The sequence below is a fragment of the Pleurodeles waltl genome, chromosome 9, assembly GCF_031143425.1.
Source record: "Pleurodeles waltl isolate 20211129_DDA chromosome 9, aPleWal1.hap1.20221129, whole genome shotgun sequence".
Classification (NCBI taxonomy): Eukaryota; Metazoa; Chordata; class Amphibia; order Caudata; family Salamandridae; genus Pleurodeles; species Pleurodeles waltl.
The window spans coordinates 228,184,324-228,201,481 of NC_090448.1; the positions used below are offsets into that span (position 1 = coordinate 228,184,324).

The following is a 17,158-nucleotide window of genomic DNA, read 5'->3' on the forward strand; positions in this document are numbered from 1 at the left end:
GAGAGACCCCTTCCCACAATGCACTGCAGTGGCAGTTTGTCTGAGAGAGACAGTTCTTTTTTAAAGGTCAGGATATAGAGTTTACCTGACTGCTGGGGAGGAGAGAGGTTGTTTACAACTTCAATGAAGATTCCTACGATGCAGAACTATGGCTACAGGTAGGTAACTTTTCCTTCTGTATTGTAGGATCTTCATTGATAGTCATACGCTTAGAATAGAATAGCAAGCAAATAGAAAACCTCCTGAAGAGGCTGTCAGTAATCATGCCCTGTCAGTTAGTAAGTGAAAGACATGGGACATCCTTAAAATCTAGAACTCAAACCTAAGACGACAAGATAGACTATTTGAAAAGATTCCTTAATGTTTCTCGACCACGGTTTATTTGCTATTTGATAACATAATGAGATGCAAGGAACAATCCACCTAGCTATGGATTGTTTGGAAGATACTAGAACTTGTCTTATAGAGCCGTAATTTATGAACAAATGAGTAGAGTTCCTAATAAATTTGTTCTGTCTAAATAAAATCTTAGAACTGTAGATTCAGTTCCCAAGGATGTGAAGGTCTTCTGATTGGTGGAAAAACCTTTTTGAGTCCTTCTATGAAGCCTTTGACTACTGGAATCTTGAAGAAAGATTTCAGCATCACATGTTTTGTATAAGCAGCTATGGCTGCTAGATGAACCTTAATCGAGGAGAATCGAAGTCCTGATTTACGTGGATGAAATAGTTATGGTAGGATGATATTGTAATGGGATTATGGTTTCTATCCTGTCACCATAAGCAGAAGTGTTTCTACTTAAACGCATAGCATGCTGGACGTTTAGCTTCTTTCAAAATGTTCATGCAATCTTGCAGTAGATTCGGATGTCCGTACTGAGTGATCTCAGGGGCCCTGCTGCCAAATTCAATTATTGGATTGTTGGATGTAGAATCTTGCCCTGGCATTTGATAGGAGATCTGGTATGAGTGGTAGACATTTGCAATGGGTTATGGATAACTTAAGATGATCTATGTACCACCACTGTCTTGGCCACTCCAGAGCTATTAGTATCATTGTGATCTGAGATGTGATTAGTTTCTGGATTACTCTCGGAGCCAGCAGAATTGGTGGAAAAGAGTACACAAATGGAGTTGACCAGTTCATCAAAAGAGAATTGCCCAGAGACTTTGGTTGCATAGCCCTGGATACATAGACTCTGCCTTTTTTATTTTGGCTGATGGCAAACAAGTCTCATGCTGGCATGCCCCAGTCTTTAAAGATGTCTTTTACCACTTCATCATTGAAGACCCATTTGTGATTTTTCGTTGTGGTGACAAATGAGAAAATATGCTTAAAAATTTTGCACTTCCGGTATGTGAAAGGCTGTGATGGAAAGCCCTCTTGCCAGAGCCCAATACCACATTGTTTGAACTTGAAGGGAAAGTTGTCTTGACCTTGTTCCGCCTTGTTTGTTTATATAAAATACTTTAGTGGTGTTGTCTGGATCAGAAGGATGCTCTTTTGATTTAAAAACTGGAAAGAAGGATTTGAGAGCTAGGTGAACAGCTTTCAGTTACAACAAATTGATGTGATAGTCTTTTTCCTTTTGAGACCAAAGCCCTTAAATCGTCAGATGTTTAATATGTGTGCCCCAATCTGTCAATGAGGCGTCTGTGACAATTGTTTGACTTGGTATTCGTTTCTTGAAAGAAACTCCTGCTAAGAAATTTCTAAAGTTGGTCCACCATGTGAGAGACTGACGAGAATTTGATCTTCCAATAGACCTGTGGTTTGCGACCATTGATCTTCCAGGCACATATGGAAAGGTCTCATGTATAGGCATGCATTTGGGACTATGGAAATGCATGATGCCATTGACCCCAGCAGAGACACCACTTGTCAAACCGTTGGTTTGGTCTGATTTAGGAGATATGAAAACTTTGTCTATACAGATAACACACGCTCCTACGAAGGAGACACTTTTTCTTGAAAAGTGTCTAATGTTGCTCAAAGAAAAGTGAGACACTGTACTGGTGTGGATACTGACTTCTCTGTATTGACTTGCAGACCTAGTAATGCCAAGAGAGATGATGCTGTGGCATAGGCTTGTTTTGTTATGTGTAAAGAATCTGCTCTTATCAGCCAGTTGTCCAGGTATGGATATAGGAAAACACCTTTTCTTCTTAAGCGTGCAGCTACTACTGCCATGCATTTTTAGGCCGAAAGGGAGTACTGCATATTGATAATGATGGGAGCCTACTACAAACCGTAGGAACTGTCTGTGATGTGGGTTTATTTGGATATGGAAGTACGCATCCTGGAGGTCTACTGCACAAAGCCAATTGCTCTTCCGTATATGAGGGAATATTTGATGAAAAAATAACATCCTCAATTTTTGTTTATAAATTTGTTGAGCAATCTGAGATTTAGTATAGGCTGAAATTGATTGGGTTGATTTTTCTTTTGGACTAGGAAATATCTTGAGTATACCCCTAAATTCCTTTGATGTTGAGGAACTTTCTCTATTGCCTTCTGCAATAAAAGAGATGTATCTAGTTTGAGTTGGAGGGACTGATGGTGGGGTATCTGTAAAGCAAAGATAATGTATGTACCCATTTGTCTGTTGTTATCTTTCTCCACTCTTCCGGGAAAGACTCCCCGCTCCCCCCACAGGAGTGGGTAGCAGTGTAGGGTTGTGCACTTCTCATTGCTTGGACTTAGATTTCTTCCCCTTAGTCTGTGAAGGCTTATGTGGATGAGATTGCCTCCTCTGGTACTTGTTTTAGAATGGCCTTTGAATTTAACTTTGTTGCTGGTATTGAAGTGGTCATTTAGGGGCTTGAACCCTATGATAATAGGCATGCTTGTTTTTGGGTTTAAATTGTTTAAAGTCTCTTTTTGTTCCTCTAAACCAACGGTACTCAAAGTACGGCCCGCGGGCCGCCAGCGGCCCCACGGACCTAGCTTGGCGGCCCGCGAGACGCACACCAAACGCCATATCATAATGGCAGCAGTATGTAAACATAGAAGAGGGCCGCGGGAGCATGCTCCCGCGGCCCTCCTCTATGTTTACATACGGCGGCCATTGTTTATGCCATTGCCCTGACGATCCTGGAAGCCAAAGCCCCATAAAAGTCAGCGCTTGCAGCTAACTTTTATGGGGCTTTGGTCGTCTGCTTCCTGTCACCGGCTCCACATCTGCTGCCCGCCTGCCTGCCTGCTGTTCCACATTTGTGGCATCTTTACAGTGCTTTGAGTCAGGTAAGGCTCTTTGGTTATTTATTTATTTGTTTTTAATGTAGTGTGTGTTACTGGGGTAGGCGTGAGAGCAGATTGCGCTGTGTGTGTACGCTGTGTGTGTGTGTTACTGGGGTAGGGGTGAGAGCAGATGGCGCTGTGTGTGTGCGCGCTGTGTGTGTTACTGGGGTAGGGGTGAGAGCAGATGGCGCTGTGTGTGTGTGTTACTGGGGTGGGGTGAGAGCAGATGGCGGTGTGTGCAGATGGCGCAGTGTGTGTTACTGGGGTAGGGGTGAGAGCAGATGGCGCTGTGTGTGTTACTGGGGTAGGGGTGGGAGCAGATGGCGCTGTGTGCAGATGGCGCAGTGTGTGTTACTGGGGTAGGGGTGAGAGCAGATGGCGCTGTGTGTGTTACTGGGGAAGGGGTGAGAGCAGATGGCGCTGTATGTGTGCGCTGTGTGTGTGTGTTACTGGGGTAGGGGTGAGAGCAGATGGCGCTGTGTGTGTGCGCGCTGTGTGTGTTACTGGGGTAGGGGTGAGAGCAGATGGCGCTGTGTGCAGATGGCGCAGTGTGTGTTACTGGGGTAGGGGTGAGAGCAGATGGCGCTGTATGCAGATGGCGCTGTGTGTGTTACTGGGGTAGGGGTGAGAGCAGGTGGCGCTGTATGTGTGCGCGCTGTGTGTGTTACTGGGGTAGGGGCATTGTTTTGAAAAAGGGGGTGGGGTGGTTGTTCCCCCTCTAAGCCCCGCCCCCTCTAAGCCCCGCCCCCCGCTCTCACTTCAGTGCGGCCCTCGGCCGCAAACCATACTGCAATTTTGGCCCCCGAGAAAAAGTTTGTGAGTACCCATGCTCTAAACCAACAGCCTTGACAGTTTCTGCCTCATTCTTCATGCGGAGCATCTCCTCCTCTGTGTGTTGACCAAAGAGTGAGGAGCCAGAGAACGGCAAGTTGGCAATTTTTAATTGCGCATCAGGTCTTAAAGATGATAGTCTTAACAAATACGTGCGTCAAAGTGAAATTCCATGAGAGAAAGATGTGGCTGAAAGCTCTACCGAATCCACCGCATAGCAGACGGATTAATTAGATATATGAACCATCTCTAGATAATCTTGTTGATGACGGGTGTGTAGTTTGTCCATGAATGATTTCACACCCTCCCAAATGTCCCAATGGTATCTTCCTAATAAGGCTACAGAATTAGTTTTGCATGGGTGAATGGCAACTGTGCCACACATTTTCTTCCCGATGGCATCTATCCTCTTGCTCTCTCGGTCTGGTGGGGCTGTTGTTTCAGAAGGAGAAGCAATCCTCCTTCTCACTGCCGTCACAAAAACTGAATCCAGTTTCGGATCGAATTTGAGGCACTCCGGATCCTGCTGCAGAGGTCTATATTTTTTAAGTAGTCTCAAAGTTGCTGCTCTAAATGGGGCTGGAGTTTTTTAGGGGCTATCTCCATGAGACCTGGTAGCATTGGGAGAAGAGGTCTAGTAACAGCACTGGTTTGTAGAGTCTCCAAGATTACCAACATCAATAGCTGATTGGTATCCACCTGTAAATTTAAGTTAGAGGCTTTCCTTACTAGAACATCTTGGAATGTTAAGATGTAATCCAACGGTGAAACCCATGATGGAGACTTGTGCTGGAGAAGTCATAATATAAGAGGTGGTTGTAAAATCTGGTGAGCTTGACCTTAAGGATGGAGTCATTGTCCTAGGTGAAACAAATGTGATGTGACGTAAATCGTTATAAAGTATTTCCTTTATTAGGCTTACCACATTAATTTTTATATGTAAACTTGTATGTTAAGTATTTACACAAGAATTAAACATCACTACATATAAACAAGCACTGGCAAAGGTACTAAATTAAGGGAAAATATCAATCAGGGAAAATAACAATCAATCAATCAATATAGGTGTAGAGTGCTTCTTGTCACCCATGAGGGTATCCAGGTTCTGGAAGGTCCAGCTGATTAGTCAAATAGCCAGGTCTTCAGGAATTTTAAGAACACTGGTAGTGATGGGGAGGTCCAGAAATGAAAGTGTAATTCGTTCCATGTCTTTGCTGCAAGGTAGGAGAAGAAGGGACCTCCACATCTGCGTGGGATGAGGGTTAGAGAAAAGGTTGCATAGCTGGGTGTCTAGTGAGCTGATGGAAGTTCAGACTGTGGGTCAATTAGGCGGGTCCACAGTTGTGTTGTGCCTTATATGTGTGGATCAGGAGATTGAGCTGGAATCTTTTCTGTACAGGGAGCCAGTGGAGTTCCCTGAGGTAGGGGGTGATGTGGGTTCATCCAGGACGAGTCTGGCTCTGACTTTCGGTATGGTCTGTAGTCGTCAGAGATGGTGAACTATTATCACTGCGTAGAGAGCATTGCTGTAGTTTACTCAACTGGAAATGAGGGCCTGAATGATGGTGTGTCTTCAGCTTTGGGTTAGTCATTTGAATATCTTACGAAGCATGAGTCGATAAAGAAGCAGGAGGAGGAGATGGAATTCACTTGAGTAATTATGGTTAGCTTGTTGAACAGAATAATGCCAAGGCTCCTAGCGTGGTCAGTGGGGGTAAGAGGAGGTCCAAGTTCTGAGGGCCATGAGGATGCACCCCATAGGGAGCTTATATTTTCAAAGATCAGTACTGCTGTCTTGTCCGTGTTGAGCATCTGGCAGATGTCCTTCATCCAGTTGGCAATGTCTGTCATGCAGCTGTGGTGTTGGTTGTGTCTTCTGAGAGGATGAGTTGTGTTGACATGTGCACATGTGTGTAGGAACAGGCAAGCAGAGTTAACGTGGCCAGGCAATAACACAAGAAAAGTCAGACCTCAAGTGTTTTCCAATGCTTGGTAGTGGTCAGTAGAGAACATACACTACGTTTAGCATATAGGGGGTCATTCTGACCTCGGCGGTAAAAGCCGCTTACCGCCGGTCAGAAGACCGCCACAATACCGCCGCGGCCGCGGTCAGCCGCCACGGTCATTCTGACCCACAACTGCCAAACCTCCAAAAATCCGACCTCCATTGCAGTCCGCCACATCAGCGGCCAGCGATAAACTGGAGATGACTAAACCTCCACCGCCACGGCAACAGAAATACGCCCATGCCATTACGATCCACGCGGCGGTCTTTCAAACGCGGTAGTCTATTGGCGGTACACACCGCCGCGGTCAAAAGACACACACCTTTACAAAACACTACCACATTGGACAATTTGAAATACACACACCTGATACACATACAAACAACACTCCCACACATCCAATCAACTATAAAACACACACCCACATCACCCACAAACCCCTACAACCAAAAATCAGAGACGAAGGAGAGAGAGACACATCAGAGAATAGAGAGCCAGACACACAGAGGCACACTACAACATCACACACACCACATAGTAGCACAAAGCACCACACACCAACACACTCATCACCACATACACCACCCCACACCTCATCCACACCACCCCATGGCACCACAAAGACACCCACGCTTTACGGACCAAGAACTCAGGGTGATGGTGGAGGAAATCATAAGAGTGGAACCCCAGCTCTTCGGCTCACAGGTTCAGCACACCACCATAGCAAGGAAGGCGGAGCTATGGCAGCGGATCGTGGACAGGGTCAACGCGGTGGGACAGCACCCCAGAAATAGGGACGACAACCGCAAACGATGGAACGACCTACGGGGGAAGGTGCGCTCGATGGTGTCGCGACACAACATCGCGGTGCAGAAGACTGGCGGAGGACCCCCACCCACCCCACCAGAATTCACAGCATGGGAGCAAGAAGTATTAAACATCCTGCATCCTGAGGGCCTCGCTGGAGTACCCGGAGGAATGGACTCAGGTAAGTCCTATCTCATATACTTCATCCCCCCCACCCCACCAGCATGCCAACCCACACCCCCACCCTCACCCCAACCCACCATCACACATCATCCCTGAGAATGTTTCCCTAGCACAACCCACCCAACCCCTCACCAACCCTTGCATGCCACCACAAACATTGGACACCCATTACCTAAGCATGACCACTGCACATACCCATCCCCCCCCCACAAACCACCCTCACAACACCACCCACAAGGGAATGCCTGCACTGGGGGACAAGGGCACCCATAAATCGCACGCTATTTCACACACAGAAACAATAACCATACTCTCTCACCCCATGCAGGACCCGAACGCCAACACACCGGTCAGGAGGGTCCTCAAATGTCCATCCCACCCCCGGAACAGGCCCCCAGTGAGGATAGCAGCTCGGTCGACCTGGAACCTGATGACCAGCCCGGACCATCATGGACCTCTGGGCAGTGGGTTCCCCAAACACAGACACAGGCCACAGCAGACCCAAACCCCCCTGGGAACAACAGCACAGCTCCCACCCAGCGGGCCCATGCCTCTGTCTCTAGGACAGGTCAAGCAGCGGTGTGTCTGCCACTACAGGGCACCCAGGCTAACCCAACACCCCAACAACAACAACAGGGACCTGGGGGCAGTGGGAGTGGGCACACCGTCCAGGGGACAGAGGCCCAGGCAAACAGGGCAACTCGGAGGGCTGCCGTGCGACAGGGGGGGGAGGAGAGGCCCAGGGAACCCACTCTCCAAGAGGCCCTCACTACCATCATGGGAGCATACCACCACTCCCAAGAGACGATGGCGACGGTACTGGCCAGGTTCACCGAGATACAGGCACAGCAGGAAGAACGCTACATGGGGTTCAGCAACCAACTCACCACCATCGCTACCGCCATGGGGAGCATGGTCCAGGCCCTCAACAGGATAGAAGACACGTTGCGGGACCATGTGGCACCACACAGGGCCCCTGTCACTAGCCAGGAACAGCATACCACCTCCGCCGGCGCTAGTGGACAGGAGGCCCACACACAACGACAGGCCACAAGAACCCCACCTCCTGCTGAAGAACAACCACCCCGCAAGAGGAGCCTAAGACCCCAAAAAAAAACAGAGTAGCATGCCAAGACCACCGCCAGCATGAGATACCCCCAGAAGTCATCCCACTGTCCCACCTTGCCACCCTGTCCAAACTCAAACAGCCCCTGCTCCATCCTTCCACAGGCATATGGACAATAGACCTGTCAGACTGAGAACTGGACTCTGCCATGGACATCACTCCACCCCCACCCATCACCGTTTTCATATAATGTACCATTATCTAAGCACACAAAATAAAACAATTATTGCACAGAAAACCGTTTGGAGTCATGCTGTATTCTCAAAAAATCGTACAACCCATAACAGTTCACAATATGTGATGTCAGTTAGTGATGACAACATACCAATGTCAATACGCTGTAGTACATGGCCAAACCAAGCAGAAGTCGGGCTATGAGTCATTAAGCACTGAGAAGGGAAGGGAAAAAGAAATGTTATTTAAAAGAGCTGGGGGGAAATACATAAAGTTGAGATGCATGAGGCGCTAAGTAAATGGGAAATGGCGTGGCTGAACCTTACCTGTGTGCTACTGAAAATACTGTTGTATGACAGCTTCCCTGTTGTCTGTTTCCTCACCGTCGTCTTCCTCCTCTTCACTCTCCACAGGCTCCACGGCTTCTACGACACCACCATCTGGACCATCCTCCTGCAGGAAAGGCACCTGGCGTCGCAAAGCCAGGTTGTGAAGCATACAGCAGGCCACTATGATGTGGCACACCTTCTTTGGTGAGTACATTAGGGATCCACCTGTCATATGCAGGCACCTAAACCTGGTCTTCAGGAGGCCGAAGGTCCTTTCTATGACCCTCCTAGTACGCCCATGGGCCTCATTGTACCGTTCCTCTGCCCTGGTCCTGGGATTCCTCACTGGGGTCAATAGCCACGGCAGGTTGGGGTAACCAGAGTCACCTATTAGCCACACAGGCTGTCTCTGTAGCTGTTCCATCACATAGGGGACGCTGCTATTACGCATAACATACGCGTCATGCACTGACCCAGGGAACATGGCATTCACATGGGAGATGTACTGGTCTGCCAAACAGACAACCTGCACATTCATAGAATGGTAATTTTTCCTATTTCTGTACACCTGTTCATCGTCATTTGGGGGTACTAATGCCACATGGGTCCCATCAATGGCACCAATGATGTTGGGGATATGTCCAAGGGCATAGAAATCACCCTTCACTGTGGCCAAATCAGCCTCTTCTGGGAATATGATGTAGCTCCTCATGAGTTTCATGAGGGCAGACAACACTCTGGACAGAATCTTTGAAAACATAGGCTGAGACATTCCAGATGACATGGCCACTGTTGTCTGGAATGAGCCACTTGCAAAAAAATGGAGGACTGATAGAACCTGCACTAGAGGGGGAATTCCTGTGGGTTGGCGGATGGGTGACATCAGGTCTGGCTCCAGCTGGGCACACAGTTCATGTATAGTGGCTCGGTCAAGTCGGTATCGGAGTATTATATGGCGTTCTTCCATTGTCGACAGGTCAACCAGCGGCCGGTACACGGGAGGATTCCTCCTTCTCCTCGCAAGTCCCTGCGGACGGTGCCTAGGAAGGACAACATGGAGCACTGAGTCAATCAACTCACAGGTACGTACAACACAGCTTGCACAGTACACGAAAATGTATTGACTGCTATGTTTGTATGTGTGCAAATGCAAGGCCTAGGCCTGTGTGACGCAGTAGAATTTAAGCCACGTGGGCCCTTGAAATGGCGGCTGCCTGACCTCTAAACTGGGACAATGGGATGTGAGGTCAATGCGCTGGCGTGGCACACCGTGGCGGTAGGCGGTCGAAGACCGCTGTACGAAGTCGCATTGGTTAACATTGAACCCTATGGGATTCAGGAGCCAATGACGATGTGCGCCGGCGGTCGCGGTACGCACCGCCGCGGGCGTGACCGCCATTTTCTATCTGCTTAATCACTCGAGACCTGATCATCCACAGGAGAGGACCTATACTGCAAGTGCTGCTGTGAACTCAGTCTGGAAGTGACAATGGCTGCTGCGACTGGGGAAAGGGCCCCTGCGTTCACGTCTGAAGAGTTGGAGAAACTTGTGGACGGGGTCCTCCCCCAGTATGCGCTACTCTACGGTCCTCCTGACCAACAGGTGAGTACACTGAGTGCACATTGAATGGGTAATGCCTGTGTGGAGTGGGGTGGCTGTCAGTTGGTGGGGTGGGGAGAAAATGAGGAATGCAACGCACGACTGATGAGAGTATGGGCCACATGGCAAGGGTGGGGAGGGGGGGCATGTACTCCAAACATGCAGAAATTTGACGTTTTCTCTTTCCCACCCTGTACATGTCAAACAGGTGAGCGCCCATCAGAAAATCGATTTTTGGCATGCCATCGCCAAGGAAGTCCGGGCCCTGGGGGTCTACACCAGACGGGGCACCCACTGTCGGAAGAGGTGGGAGGACATCCGCCGCGGAACCCGAAAGACCGCCGAGTCACTGCTGGGGATGGCCTCCCGACCTAGGAGGGGTGCCAGTCGTACCCTGACCCCCCCTGAGGTCCCGGATCCTGGCGGTGGCCTACCCTGATTTGGATGGGCGCTTGAGGACATCACAGCAGACACAAGGGGGTGAGTATCAGCACATTCTCCTATCTATACGCGCAGTGGAGGCGTCTGGGTGGGGGAGGAGGGCTGTGGGTGACAGTAGGCCAGGGCGCTTTCTGTAGTGTAGTCCCCTCCCTTAGACATGGCCCTGTGCCCCCGCCCACCACCTCTGTAGGGTGCCAAGTGCAGCTATCCATGGTCCAACATCACCCATGAGCGCGTCTGTTGTCCCTAGACCTGTTGGCCTAGTCAGAAGTACAGAGTAGTGTACCCCAAGTTCGCGGCTTAGTGCATGAGGCACCTGTGTCTGTCCTCTCCGCCAAGGCTATTGACAAGGCATGCACTCAACTTTGTTTTATTTCTCCCCCCACCCTTATTCTTTGTTTCTTGTGCATTAGCATCATCAGGCGGAGGAGAATTGGCGTCGGAGCACGAGGGAGCTGCAGGTCACCAGGCCCCGGTGGGCACTGACACAGACACCGAGGGCACCAGTGATCCGGAGGGCGAGGGGAGCACCACAACGGGGGCCGGTGGAGACACCAGCGACACGGACACGTCCTCGTTTGGGAGCTCCCTAGCAGGGGCGGCAACATCTGTGCCCCCCGCAACAACAGGTACAGCCGCCACCCAGCGCACCAGCACCGCCCTCCCAGCAGCCCCTCAGTCTTCGCTCCGTGCCCGTTCGCCCAGGAAGGCGCGCGTCTCCTTCGCCCCAGGCACCTCAGCCCCTGCCTCTGTCACCCCTGCTGCCCTCAGTGCGGAGCTCATTGACCTCGTGAGGACGCTCATTGTTGGGCAGACTACCCTTTTGAATGCCATCCAGGGGGTGCAAAGGGAGGTGCAACAGAGCAATGCCTACCTGGAGGGCATTCATTCGGGTCAGGCTGCCCATCAACGAGCGTTCACTTCTCTGGCCTCAGCACTGACGGCAGCCATTGTCCCTGTCTCCAGTCTCCCTCTTCTAACTGCCTCCAGCCTTTCTCTGTCTCCTGTTCCTCAGCCTATCCCATCCACACCATCTGACCAGCCTGCACACACCTCAACACCCAAGGCCAGCTCATCCAAACATAAGCACCACAGAACACACAAGCATTCACCCAAGCAACACCCAGTTGCAGACATACCAACAGTCACTACCACCTCTGTGTCCCCCTCCTCCTCGTCTCCCTCCTCCCTCCCTGTGACGTCTACACTCACACCTGCATGCACACCAACATCAGCCAGTTCTTCCATCACCAGCACACCCTCCACTACAGTCCTCACACGTGCAGTCACCACCCCCACTGCCATGTACACGTCCCCTGTGTCCTCTCCCATTGTGTCTGTCACCCCCTCTTCCAAGACACATAAACGCAGGCAGACACCCAAACAACAGCCAACCACCTCACGACAGCCTACGTCTCAGTCACCTGCACCCAAGGACAGCACACCTGACTCTCCTACAACCACATCCTCTTCCTCCACTTCTATCTCCACTACTCCTACCCTTTACCCTGGTCCAAAGAAATATTACCTCTCAAATGTTGACCTCTTTCCCTCCCCTGACCCACCCCCTCCATCTGGGAAAAGTCCCAAAGGCACCTCAGCCACCACCAGCCCAGCTTCCAAGGTACAAGTGGTGCATGGAATATGGAGTCCACCCTTTGGCGGCAGTGACACTTCACTGAGCAGCAAGGGGACTGGCAGCCCCCCCCCAGGCAAGAGGACCCGGAAAGTGAAGGGCCGCCGTGAGTGGACTGAGACGGATGCCCCCAAGGAGGTGACTCCGGCCACTTCACCTGCCACAACAGCCAGGGGAGGCAAGGGCCCCATCTAAGGAGCGGAAGGGCAGCAGGGCGGAGAGGCCAGCCAGCAGGAGCGCGGAGCAGGAGGGCCCCACACACCCCATCCCGGCTGCAAGGGACGACACCAAAGGGCCCAGGACTCCATCTCCGAAGGGGCCTGACACTGCACGTTCGGAGGGCGAGTGAGCAGGTTGTCCAGGCCAGGTCTGACTCCCTACACTGACTGGAAGAGCACCGCTGAACAGGGCCCCGCCGTGAAGACAAGCACCGCTGAACAGGGCCCCGCCGTGAAGACAAGCACCGCTGAAGAGGGCCCCACCGTGAAGACAAGCACCGCTGAAGAGGGCCCCGCCGTGAAGACAAGCACCGCTGAACAGGGCCCCGCCGTGAAGACAAGCACCGCTGAAGAGGGCCCCCCCCTGCAGAAGAGCACCGCTGAACAGGGCCCCGCCGTGCAGAAGAGCACCGCTGAAGAGGGCCCCGCCGTGCAGAAGAGCACTGCTGAAGAGGGCCCCGCCGTGAAGACAAGCACCGCTGAAGAGGGCCCCGCCGTGAAGACAAGCACCGCTGAACAGGGCCCCGCCGTGAAGACAAGCACCGCTGAAGAGGGCCCCGCCGTGCAGAAGAGCACCGCTGAACAGGGCCCCGCCGTCTCAAGCACCGCTCCGCTGGGCACCGCCGTCTCAAGCACCGCTCCGCTGGGCCCTTCATCACAAGCACCGCTCCGCTGGGCCCTTCCTGTCAAGCACCGCTCCGCTGGGCCCTTCCTGTCAAGCACCGCTCCGCTGGGCCCTTCCTGTCAAGCACCGCTCCGCTGGGCCCTTCTTGTCAAGCACCGCTCCGCTAGGCCCTTCCTGTCAAGCACCGCTCCGCTGGGCCCTTCCTGTCAAGCACCGCTCCGCTGGGCACCGCCGTCTCAAGCACCGCTCCGCTGGGCCCTTCCTGTCAAGCACCGCTCCGCTGGGCACCGCCGTCTCAAGCACCGCTCCGCTGGGCCCTTCCTGTCAAGCACCGCTCCGCTGGGCACCGCCGCCTCAAGCACCGCTCCGCTGGGCCCTTCCTGTCAAGCACCGCTCCGCTGGGCCCTTCCTGTCAAGCACCGCTCCGCTGGGCACCGCCGTCTCTGAACCGCTCCGCTGGGCCCTTCCTGTCAAGCACCGCTCCGCTGGGCACCGCCGTCTCAAGCACCGCTCCGCTGGGCCCTTCCTGTCAAGCACCGCTCCGCTGGGCACCGCCGTCTCAAGCACGCTCCGCTGGGCCCTTCCTGTCAAGCACCGCTCCGCTGGGCACCGCCGTCTCAAGCACCGCTCCGCTGGGCCCTTCCTGTCACGCACGACACCGCCGTCTCAAGCACCGCTCCGCTGGGCCCTTCCTGTCAAGCACCGCTCCGCTGGGCACCGCCGTCTCAAGCACCGCTCCGCTGGGCCCTTCCTGTCAAGCACCGCTCCGCTGGGCACCGCCGTCTCAAGCACCGCTCCGCTGGGCCCTTCCTGTCACGCACCGCTCCGCTGGGCACCACCGTCTCAAGCACCGCTCCGCTGGGCACCGCCGTCTCAAGCACCGCTCCGCTGGGCCCTTCATCACAAGCACCGCTCCGCTGGGCCCTTCCTGTCAAGCACCGCTCCGCTGGGCCCTTCCTGTCAAGCACCGCTCCGCTGGGCCCTTCCTGTCAAGCACCGCTCCGCTGGGCCCTTCTTGTCAAGCACCGCTCCGCTAGGCCCTTCCTGTCAAGCACCGCTCCGCTGGGCCCTTCCTGTCAAGCACCGCTCCGCTGGGCACCGCCGTCTCAAGCACCGCTCCGCTGGGCCCTTCCTGTCAAGCACCGCTCCGCTGGGCACCGCCGTCTCAAGCACCGCTCCGCTGGGCCCTTCCTGTCAAGCACCGCTCCGCTGGGCACCGCCGCCTCAAGCACCGCTCCGCTGGGCCCTTCCTGTCAAGCACCGCTCCGCTGGGCCCTTCCTGTCAAGCACCGCTCCGCTGGGCCCTTCCTGTCAAGCACCGCTCCGCTGGGCACCGCCGTCTCTGAACCGCTCCGCTGGGCCCTTCCTGTCAAGCACCGCTCCGCTGGGCACCGCCGTCTCAAGCACCGCTCCGCTGGGCCCTTCCTGTCAAGCACCGCTCCGCTGGGCACCGCCGTCTCAAGCACGCTCCGCTGGGCCCTTCCTGTCAAGCACCGCTCCGCTGGGCACCGCCGTCTCAAGCACCGCTCCGCTGGGCCCTTCCTGTCACGCACGACACCGCCGTCTCAAGCACCGCTCCGCTGGGCCCTTCCTGTCAAGCACCGCTCCGCTGGGCACCGCCGTCTCAAGCACCGCTCCGCTGGGCCCTTCCTGTCAAGCACCGCTCCGCTGGGCACCGCCGTCTCAAGCACCGCTCCGCTGGGCCCTTCCTGTCACGCACCGCTCCGCTGGGCACCACCGTCTCAAGCACCGCACCGCTCCGCTGGGCCCTTCCTGTCAGGCACTGTTCAGGGTTCACTGTGCCCACCATGCATCCTCCTTGTCCAGTGGGGACACTTATCCACCTGATGGACTGTGGCTTTGCACACCCCAGGATGGCACAGTGGGCAATCCACCCACTGTAGAGACTTTGCGAGACTGTGGCTTTGCACTCCCCAGGATGGCACAGTGGGCAATCCACCCACTGTAGAGACTTGAGAGACTGTGGCTTTGCACTCCCCAGGATGGCACAGTGGGCATGGTGGGCCCTTCGTGGATCTGGCGTCGTGGACTCATGTGGCTGTGGTGCCCCCCCCTTCCCTTCCCCCTGAGGTGCCTGTGGTTTTGTCACCAGATGCCCCTGCAGTGTTCTTTCCAAAGGACTCAGGTCTCCTGTGTGGGCTTTGCCCTTGTTTCGCTACACTTTGGCCCACGGACATGATGGATTCGTAAGATGTGCAGGACTACTTGCTTCAGTTATCCACTGCTGTGTAAATAATTTGTTTATCAGAAGAAAGTTTTGATGGTTGAAAAATACTTTTCTGAGACTATTTTGTTCATAAATATTTATTCTCAATTTAGTTATGTGATTGTATTTTTTACGGGTGTTTGGGTGGTGTCACTGTGACTTGTTGCTCTGCATTGGTGTGTACATCTTGGGGGGGTGGTGGGGGTCGCATATGTGTGTGCCCGTAACCTTTCCTCCTCCCCCCTCCCGTGTGTCGTAGGTGTACTACTCACCGTTGACGTCTGCGGCGGAGTTCGTACTCGTGGTAGATGAGCAGGTAGACGAGTGCAGGTATGATGTTCAATTCGGGTTCCATGCTGTCCTCTGTCCTCGTGGAGTGCGTAGAGGTGAGCGTTTTCCCGTTCGTAGTCTGTTTCCGCCGTGTTTTTATCGGCGGTGCTCCCGCCCCGGAAAAGGTGGCGGATTGGTGAGTTGTGATAGGTTGGGCGGTACATTGTCGGCCGCCTGCCTGTTGGCAGTGACCGCCGCGCTGTTTGTTTGTCCCGCCGTGGCGGTCGGAGTGTTAAAGTGGCGGTCTCTGTTGGCGGTTCCCGCCAGGGTCAGAATTCAATTTTTCGGACCGCCAGCCTGTTGGCGGGTTGGCCGCCGCTTTATCACCGACCGCCAGGGTCAGAATCACCCCCATAGTGTTTTGATGGTGCCCTGTCCTTTCTAAACAGGGCCCTCCATAGCAATAATAAAAAAACAATTAAGAGGCATGTGTCACGATTGAGCGCAAACCTGACCTGAGTATGCCAAAAACATTCATAGACACCTGCACTTAAAAACAAGATTGCTTTCTGTGTACAATACATGTATGACATTTGGATAAGACAAAAGGGTGATGACTGAGTGTATGTTTTAAATGTAGAATAGTTCATCACACATTATAATGCAAACACTCCATAGAAGGCAGAAAAACACACATAGCATGAGGGTGAAAGGGGAATACTCCTTTGGCTGATCATAGATGTGACTGACAATGTTTCACACCAGAGGCTTAAAGGAGTGGATCCGAATAAGTCAATAGTTGAAATGGGGTGACACATAGCCCACTCTGTACATACTGTAAACAGTAGGTCTTGCAGACAGCTGCCCTCTTAACTATGATCTAAAATGGTTTTCTGCAAAAAGATCTGTTGATGTCACTGAAAATGCAAGGGACGACCTTAATCAAGGGAGACAACAGAATGCAACTTCTATTGCCTTCTGATGCTAATTTCTGAGCAAAATTTGAAATAGTTGAGAATGTAGCAAAAACAGTATAAATATGCTGTGCTCCATACCTTATCAGGATCAATTGTTTCAATAAGTCTCTCCAAAGAGGGCATCCAGCTTGGTGCCAGGTGGCAGTTCTGGAAGAATACCCATTTCCCACGTTCCATGGAGCTGCGCATCATTTCTTCTGCACGAGGTCCCTAAAGAAAAAAGAACAGCAGTAATAAAGGTTATCAAGCCATAAAGCAATATCTTTAGTGACCAAGAAGAAAAACAAAACCATCAGTAGTCACCATGTTGGAAACAAATCCAACCAGCAGAGACAATAATAGAGAAATGTAAACAAAATACTTTGCTGTTATTGTTTATCTCAGAGTTGTGGATCCTAGATGGCTGACATCATATTGATGTTTTACACAGCAAGAGTGAGGACTCACCAAACATCTGATAACTTGCCT

General features: G+C 52.6%; 1 protein-coding gene across 1 annotated transcript in view; it reads right to left on the bottom strand.

Moving 5' to 3' along the window:
- DNAH1 (dynein axonemal heavy chain 1) overlaps positions 1-17,158 on the bottom strand; it is an 827,745-nt gene that overhangs the window by 78,919 nt on the left and 731,668 nt on the right. Inside the window, exon 70 of the mRNA XM_069206595.1 lies at positions 16,769-16,900. Coding sequence (XP_069062696.1) covers positions 16,769-16,900 — 132 coding nt within the window. The remainder of the gene's footprint in view (positions 1-16,768; positions 16,901-17,158) is intronic.